General features: G+C 38.7%; 1 protein-coding gene across 4 annotated transcripts in view; it reads right to left on the bottom strand.

Annotated features, from left to right (window-relative positions):
- Window positions 1-545: 545 nt before the first annotated feature.
- LOC130361730 (complement C1q and tumor necrosis factor-related protein 9-like) overlaps window positions 546-9,434 on the bottom strand; it is a 55,576-nt gene continuing 46,687 nt past the window's right edge. For all 4 annotated transcript variants that reach the window (XM_056565080.1, XM_056565081.1, XM_056565083.1 and 1 more), the window contains 2 exons: window positions 4,958-5,536; window positions 546-3,895 (listed from right to left, as the gene is read on the bottom strand). In XM_056565080.1, coding sequence (XP_056421055.1) covers window positions 3,000-3,895; window positions 4,958-5,534 — 1,473 coding nt within the window. In that variant the 5' untranslated portion in view covers window positions 5,535-5,536 and the 3' untranslated portion in view covers window positions 546-2,999. The remainder of the gene's footprint in view (window positions 3,896-4,957; window positions 5,537-9,434) is intronic.

Raw genomic sequence — 9,434 nt, 5'->3', positions numbered from 1 at the left:
AGGATCTGTACGTTAAAAACCACTGAAAATATTGTTATATGCCTATTTTGTGATAACCAAGCACCTGAACCTCTGCATACAAGAAGTAACAAAAAGTATGTTCTGTTTGTTAAAAATTCACGTCTGTTGCTTGTATTTAGAGGAACAGAGTTTTCTATTCTGCTCTCTACTGTATCATGGGGTCAGGAGTTTTATGAATACTCCCCACCAAAGGTGGCCATGATGAATATTCACCACCAGGGGTGGCTATGATACACATAATACTCAACCTCCTCCAAGGGTACTAGGCATCCCACAATGTGACAGTTTTGTCTACCATGTTCCTTAAGCATATGAAGTGTGCCACAATGATGCATACACTTATTAACAGCATTGGCCAATTTCTGTTTTTCTCACATCCCACGCCCAACTATTTTGGATTAGAAAGTAGCCCGGTTCCCCCCTTACCATCTGCCATATTTATCAGTTAAATCCTGATTTACTAATGCAAACTATTAAAAGCAAAAGTTACCAAAAAAAAATAACTGAAAATGCTTGTTGTCAGATTCATTTATGAACATTATCTGTTGGCTATTTCTAATATGGTTTATGAATACAGGAAACCATTTTATACAACATTTTATTGTGTACAAAAGATTAAATCCATCAACAAAAGAAAAACCTGGAAAGGTGAAATGAAAATTAAAATTCTTTAAATAAACCTGAAGGCAAACAGAGTGATACATCAGTATCAAAAGCATTACAAAATATCTAAATGTCAGTTAATATGTGGTCCACCTAGTATTGAAGGTAATACAGTATAAGTTATATTCTGGATAGATGTTGTTCAGCTTTGCCATTGTTCACTTTACACATCATATTTTTAGTCTTTGGTTCTTTTTACCTTTTGAAACATGCAATAAAAATGCAACATCCTACACTGACTCATATTATACTGGAATTTGCCTAACATTAATGTGTAACACATGTTCTTTTAATATTTCATGTCACATAAAAGCTTTTATGGATTGTTTAGTCTTATGTAAATAATGACTTAAGGGATTTTTTCAACTTAAAGTGTTACTGTCACTTATATAAACATTTGGCATGTTGTCCAGACATGTCAAAAGTTCAGATCTCACAAAGTTTTAGCCATGAGACCTGCTGAAACTGTGAGTTATAACAGTCTGAAGTGCACAGTGGTATGCTTTACTCTCTTGCCTGCCCTCCAACCCCCTAATACACTCGATTATAGCTTATGGGGCACATTAGTCAAAATGGCCATCCAGGGAGTGAAGCTTCCTACCATGCACTTGAGCCAGTTATAACTTACAATCACAGTAGGTCTCAGTACTGGGACCTGATGCAATCTAAACTTTTGACATGTCTGCAAAGTTTATATAAGTGACAGTAACACTTTAAAAAGTGGTAGTCTATTACTTGGGCATGCCATTACATTGTGATCAGTGACATTCCAACCCTCGGTAATCCTAAATATGATTCTGGTTTATCAATGCATTCCTTTTAAAAAGGATCTCCACTACTTCATCCTATTTACAGGATAGGGGATAGGTGTCTGATCGCGGGGGAGTCCATCCTCTGGGACCCCCTGTAATCTTCTGAATATAGCCCTAGCACTCCCTGTGCATAAAGTGGCATGTCGGCATGTGCTCCATGCATTCTCTTTGGGAGCACATGCACATGAAGAGCCTGGACCCCATTCTGGAGAACACAGGAGGTCTAAGAGGTCACACCCCCTTACAATGAGATGCTTTTCTCCTATCCTGCTTATAGGGGACACATTTTAAAATAGTGAAGTACACCTTTTAAGTTTTCCCGGAGGAGTAGGACTAGGTCCGTATACATTATGAGTTACAGGTATTTGTTGTTAAAGGGCTATTCCAGGGGAATTTTTTTTTTATGTATCAACTGTCTCCAGAAAGTTAAACAGATTTATAAATTACTTCTATTAAAAATCTTAATCCTTCCAGTACTTATCAGCTGCTGAAGTTGAGTTGTTATTTTCTGTCTGACAACAGTGCTCTCTGCTGACACCTCTGTCTGTCTCAGGAACTGCACAGAGTAGGAGAGGTTTGCTATGGGGATTTGCTTCTACTCTGGACAGTTCCCGAGACAGGTGTCATCAGAGAGCACTCAGCCAGAAAAGAACAACTCAACTTCAGCAGCTCATAAGTACTGAACGTATTAAGATTTTTTTAACAGAAATAATCTGTTTAACTTTCTGGAGCCAGTTGATATATAACAAAAGTTTTTCCTGGATAACCCCTTTAACCCATTGTCACCCAGGATACTTTGCAATAAAGACCTAATTATCTGTTTTCCCTTTGGTAAATTTGTATTCCAATCTAACAGAAAGTTGACTCTGCATGGTTAGAGATAAGATATTAGGAATTTTTTTAATTGTGGATCTTGCCACTCGTCTGCAACCAAATCTGCATGCATTACAAGCTAATTTTGCTAAGCGTTTTGCACATGTGCCATAATATAATACATCTGCTGTGGAACAATAAAATCCATGCCACAATTTCAGAATTTCATCCGAAAATATACTATATCTAAATGTGGCCTTTACAGCTAGACTTTCTGTGTTACATTATGTAAAAACACAACCTTAATTGTGTTACTAGTTTTAATTGCCTGGTCACAGGTTTTATTACACGATGCCTATATTTATAAACTTTAATCATATCATTATGGCAGTTTTGCTTTTTAAAAATCTATATTTAACATAATTATAATGAAAATTGCATAAATAAATTGATGAATTGGGATAGTTTTGGGCAATTTCATGCTCAGTATCTGGGAAAAGTAACCATGACTTGTGTGATGATGACAGGGTCATACTGTCCCATATGCAGCCAATTGAGAATTTATAAAATGACAGGCTTGACAATGTTTTCCGTCTCTTTACTGCTCATAAGTGGTGAAATGCATTCCATTATTTAATAATTCAAATGCAAAATGCTCAAGCACAGCTTTCAGTCTCTTAAATTATAGCCTTAGTCTTCAAGAGAATACAGTATAAATCCTGTGAAGAGCGAGTCGGATTCATCAGAAATCAATTCTTTTTGGGCACCAGTTAAAACCTGAAGCCAAATCTCATCATCTTCTCTAAGATGGAGCAGAACCGATCCGGAAGCTTGGCAAACACTGCGCTCACACTGCCTGGCTTGTGTCTGTATAACAATCTTACCATTGTGAGCCAGGCCAATCATAAGAGGGTGCAAAATACTTATATGATATGTAAAAAAGTACACACCTTCAATATTGGCTACAAATATACCTGAGTTTACACTGTATGGTTTATTTTCATTAATAAAAACTTTATCAAATCTTATAGGACGTCCTGGTAACAAAATGTTCCTCTGTCCTCGGACACCCACAGAAAACGCAATGTTGTCATGGTCAGACTGTGATCCTTTCTGCCCTTTATCTCCCTTCCTTCCTGGTATTCCTGCAGATCCACGATTACCTGGTGGTCCCATAGCTCCTAACATTCCTTGATCACCTTTTGGTCCAGCAGGGCCTCTTGGTCCCATAGCTCCCTTTGTCCCAGCTTCCCCAGGAACTCCAGGTGCCCCATTCATGCCATTTGATCCCTTTTCGCCAGGATCTCCTTTAGGTCCATTGTCACCTTTTGTACCGTCAATACCTGGTTCACCTTTGGTACCTTGCAATCCTTCAGCACCATCTTTACCAGGATCTCCCTGTTCCCCCTTTTCACCTCTTTCACAAACAGCACAATTGGCTCCTTGTTCCCCTTTTGGTCCAATGAGGCCTACATCTCCCTTATCACCTTTAAGGCCTGTATCTCCTTTAGAACCTGGAAGGCCCTTTTTTCCCTTGACACCTTCCAATCCTTGAGGTCCTCTTTTACCATCTTTCCCAGGTTCACCTACAAGATTTAGAAGTATGTCATTAATACGTTCATAAAATTGTAATGTTGTCAAAAGACTGATGTACTGAATAATCTTACAATAGAGTATGGCAAAGTGATCTCCAATCTGTAGCCCTCAGCTCTTGCAAAATTGCAAACTCCAGTGTGCCATGACAGCTACTTGCTGTTAGGACATGAGGCAGTCAGTGGGCCACAGGTTGAGACCACTTGTATAGTAAATTATTTAGAACTCCCATGCATTAAAATTATATATATATATATATATATATATATATATATATATATATATAGATATAGATATAGATATATATATATTAATAATAAAGTGGATTTCTTTGCAAAAAAGAGGCGAGGCATGTCTTTTCTTGACACACAAAAAATATGTCCAAATCCACAGCATTCAAGGTACTAATCCACGGCAGAAATTTGAGGGTTAGCCTGAAATTTCTCTGACACAAATTCCAAAATGTTGCAAGAAAAAATACATATTTTTAGTACTAAATTTCCAATATGTCCAGAATTTGTATTTCTTTAACAGGACGCATACTATGTATTCCTGTTATATGTCTTTCTTTTTCCTGATATAAATATTAAATCCATTTTTACCTTTATCATTTACAAACAAAAAGTTGTATTGTACAGATGTAGAGTCCTGAGTTCGTATTTAACTCTTTAAAGCAGAAGCATTTCAGAAAAATCCTACCTTTACAAATTACAATAATTCAGTAGCCTTCTCTACCATCTAATGTAAAAAAAACACAGGTAAAACAGATAACAATCTCAGCTTTCTTACATGTGAAACTCAACTCAGTTACGTTGTATACCCAATACATTATCCAAAAAAAAGCCAAAGAGCTCAGTTTAAGGTTTCTAACTTCAATCTCTGCAAAGTAAGTACATGAATGTAAACCTTTGTAAGCATTTTATAGACAAGATGTCCCCCTGACATATAACCTATAGCAAGTTCCCATGTGATCGAATGACTGTGACATACTACTTGTCTTATCTCTCACTGACTAATGGGGCATGATACATGATGCCATTAACAGGTAAGATTACCTGGATCCCCTGTGTCACCTTTATCTCCCTTTTGTCCAGCAGGTCCGGGAATATTACAGAAGCACTCTTTTCCCACTGTACTGTTTTCCATTGGAATTTCCAAGAAAGATTCTAACTGTTCATCAAACGGATTGGCTTTGTTAGTGTCTAGTAATGGGATTAAGGTGCTATTGTTCCCGGTCTCTTTAGAAGCACTGCCTATTGCAGAAGCAGGACCTTCAGTGCTGGACATGTTGAATGCATCCAAAGTAATTGGTTGCTTCAGATCAATACTGGTAGTAGACAGTTCTTGCAGTTTAATATTGTTCTCCCCTCCATCTGTCACATTGCTTAAAACAGGGGTCACTGTTGATGTCATAGCACTCTGGGAATTTACTTCAGTTCCTCCATCTGTGACTGGATCAGTTTCAATGGTTTCAAGGTCTAAATCAAGAGGAACAGTAAATGTTTGTTTGGGCTCTTCGATTCCAGTACTATTCAATGACTCCGTTGTAAAGAACGGGCTAGCTGTAAGGCTCAATATGGCAAAAGCTGGTGCAGTCCATAGTAATATTTGTATTACAACAAACAACAGCATACCTAAGGAAGATAAGAGTGTGACAAAAAAAACATGACATTTTTATAAGATTACATATTTAGAAGATTACAAGTATAGTAGACACAAAATACAGAATACACATTTTAGAAGAAATAACTCACCAGTATAAAGCTATGATTTACAGAAAGAAAAATAAAGTGGCTACTGCAGTAAAGAAAGACATCTTATTTGTCTTTATACTAATAAACAGTAGAAAGAGATCATAGTTGCTGCTGTCACTGATATGTAAAATATAGTCCCTCAAAGGAGATATATCAAGGGGAAAAAACGTATCCCCTATCCAAAGGGGTTAAGTTTAGGATTGCGGGAGGTCCAATCGCTGGGACTCCCAGCTCTCCCCAGGAGTGGCACGTCACGACCCCCGCACAAAACGGCAGCCGACACACCCCCTCCATATATCTCTATAGGAGAGCTGTTCGGCTATTTTCACCTCTCTCATAGAGATATATGGAAGGGGTGTGTTGGTCTCCGCTTTGTGCGGGGGTTCGTGACACAATGAGCCCGGGAAGAGCCAGGGGCCCGTACAGGAGATTGCAGGGGGTGCCAGCAGTCCTTTGGATAGGGGATAAGTTTTCCCCATGATACTTCTCCTTTAATGCAGCCACCTAAAATAGAGCATTAATCCTCCCTTTAAGATGTGGGTTATTGTTCTTTTACACTAGTTGAGCTTTATAGTAGCCAATACTGTACTACTATAATACTGTACCTAAAGGAGTTGTCAAGTTTAGAAAAAATATACTATTGGGGAATATTGAGTTATTAAGGAGGAGCACCATTTAAAACCCAAATTTGTCAACTAGCATGAAGCATAGCAAAAAAAAAATCCATGTTTTTGCTCTTGATCAGCGATTCCCAAACTGTGTGCCTCCAACTGCTGCAAAACTACAACTCCCAGCGTGCCTGGACAGCCAAATTCTGTAGTTCTACAACAATTGGAGGCACACTGGTTGGGAAACACATCTCCTACTGACTTCTAGGTGAAACATGTAACCTAGTGCATCCATGTATTTCAGATAGGCTGTGAAGTCCACCCTGCTTACTATTATTTCGGCAAATTTCAAGGACGCAGTTATAAGTTTTATTTGTATTTCAGTATTCATAGCCACTGCTAAGCAGAAGCTCTTGTTAGTATGTAAAACTGTTTTAGGTTAATGGTAAACTTTTATTAATAGATGCACTGGGAAGAATTAATTATAGTCTTACAAGTTTTAAGAGGATCATCTACTTTAATGTGCCTATATCATAAATGAAGGGGTTTCCTTACATTTAATTATAGGGGTTTCTAGCCCCAAGTTTTGCCTTTCTAAGGCTTAAAGTCCTATTAACTTTAATGGGATTCTGCTGAACTGAACACACAGCTGAATTTCTGCGGCAGATGTTTCTGGCTCGGAAATCCTGATTGCGACGTCCGCAGAAACATTGAACTGGTTCATTGTTTCTGCAGATTCCACTCCGAAATGCATTGCTGTCTATGAAGACAGCACACTCCAAATGGTCCTAGTGCTGCCGAATAAAGCAAATGTGTGGAATGTCCACCCATATTTTCCAGACGGACATTCAGCACATTTTTGCCGTGTGAACATAGCCTATGCCAACTTCAAAATGACTTACCGTATTTTACGGCATATAAGACGACTTTTTAACCCTGTGAAATGTTTTCAAAAGTCAGAGGTTGTCTTATACGCTGGGTGTTGTCTTATACACCGGGTGCTGCAGTCGGCTGGGACGCCCGGGGTATGAATTATCCATACCCTGGGCGTCTCGGCCGAGATTAACTTCCCCCGTCACATATGGGACATCCCTGTGTCATCCCTGTGTCCTGCATTAACTTTAAAAACAAAGGGGAAGCCGGGAGGTAGCGCACACAAGGACATCCCTGATATCCCGTGCATGCGCCCATAGCAACAGCAGAGCGGAGAGGAGCAGCAAGACGCGTGGGCATGGTAAGTTACCAGCACGTCATCTTCTGTGCTCCTCCAGTCCCGGAACCTCATGCTATGGCCTACAGGCCATAGCAGTAGATAGTGACCCAGGACCGGAGGAGCAGTGGTCGGAGCACTGAATTGGGGCAGTACACAGACATACAGCCTTCAGTCATACAATGTGTATATATGAAGGCTGTATGTCTATGGGGTCCACTGCCTACCTAATGAGGGGGGAACTATACTGCCAACCTAATGTGGGGGGAACTATACTGCCAACCTAATGTGGGGGAAACTACAACCTAATGTGGGGGAACTACAAGCTAATGTGGTAGAACTATACTGCCAACCTATTGTGGGGGAACTACAACCTAATGTGGGGGAACTACAACCTAATGTGGGAGGAGCTATACTGCCAGCCTAATGTGGGGAAACTATACTGCCAACCTAATGTGGGGGAACTACAATCTAATGTGGGAGGAACTATGCTGCCAACCTAATGTAGGGGAACTATGCTGACAACCTAATGTGGAGGAACTATGCTGACAACCTAATGTGGGGGAACTATGATGACAACCTAATGTGGGGTGAACTATGCTAACAACCTAGTGTGGAGGAACAATGGTAAGGTACCATATCGCTGTAGAGGGGTAATCTTATACGGAGAGTATATCCCAAACTCTATATTTTAACTGTAAAAGTTGGGGGTCGTCTTATACGCCCAGTCATCTTATATGCCAGAAAATACGGTAATTAAAATTAACAAAAAATAGTTCTTTGTTTTTTGCTTGTTTTACTTTATGCATCAGGAAACCTGTTGACTAAACCCAGATGTAAAATCTTCTCAATCCGTGAACAGGGTAAAAATCAGATGTTCGATTATCTGGTGAACATGCCCACTTTTGGCACAAAACTCACCACATTTTAAATGCAGAAAGCACCAGTGTATTTGCCCAATTGTATTAAGCAGTATCTCTTCTTTATCAATCAGGGCTTTCCTGGTAAATAATTGTGAATGACAATAAGATAGAATGTCTTACTAGAACCCCCTAAATGATTTGATTGCTGGTCCCTGCAACTCATCCTATTTATAATACTGAGGAGAAAACATTATCTGGAGTGGGGTTGTGCAAAAGTAAAAAAAAAAATGGGGGATTTATCACTGAAGTTGTTTTGTAAGTCCATTTTGTTGCAGGTTTTTGGCAGAAGTGCACATCATTTATTATAGTCTCACTATGTGTGATAAATAATGTGCTAAAACTAACAAAGTTACTTCACAACACCATTTCTCACGTTGTAAAGCAGTGGTCTACACTCGCGGTTTATCTTCATGCTTTACGGTGTAAAATTGTGACTTTTTGATTCTTTACAAATGGTAACTTAGTTACCTCTGCATCTAAACGTTTCTACTAAAACCAGTTGGGAAAAAGCACTTAGCTAGTAAAACAAGAAAAAGAAAAAAAAGAAGCATTGCTCAAAAAAAACAAAAACAAGGTAGAAAAAGCAAGGGAAATAGAAATGATGAATTCCCCCCAATGCCTTTAAATTCAACATGATATTTTATGGAGCAGGCTATATGTATTGTTGTTAAAAAAAAAAAAAAAAAAACACTGAGAATACTGTATCTTTTTTAAGAATTCACCGAATCGGTACAATACAAAGTCACCAACTGACAATGACGTACAAAGTACTTAGGATAGTGGGACTATAGCCAGCAAAGAAATCACAGAGAATAACCTACTTTTTAAGTATGGATCAAAATAATATGATAAAACATATCTTTTATGAGGTATTCTTAAAATATTCTTAGGATGAAGTGGTTCACATGTTACTGGGACCCTTTTAAGGCCTAATATAAATTGTGCTTTATCATACTATTTTAATCCATACTTAAAAGGGTAGGTTATTCTCTGTGATTTCATTGCTGGCGATAGTCCCACTACTCTGAATGCTTTGG

The sequence above is a fragment of the Hyla sarda genome, chromosome 3, assembly GCF_029499605.1.
Source record: "Hyla sarda isolate aHylSar1 chromosome 3, aHylSar1.hap1, whole genome shotgun sequence".
NCBI lineage: Eukaryota > Metazoa > Chordata > Amphibia > Anura > Hylidae > Hyla > Hyla sarda.
Note: the sequence above shows the minus strand (reverse complement) of the source record. Positions and strands in the feature narration are given on the sequence as shown.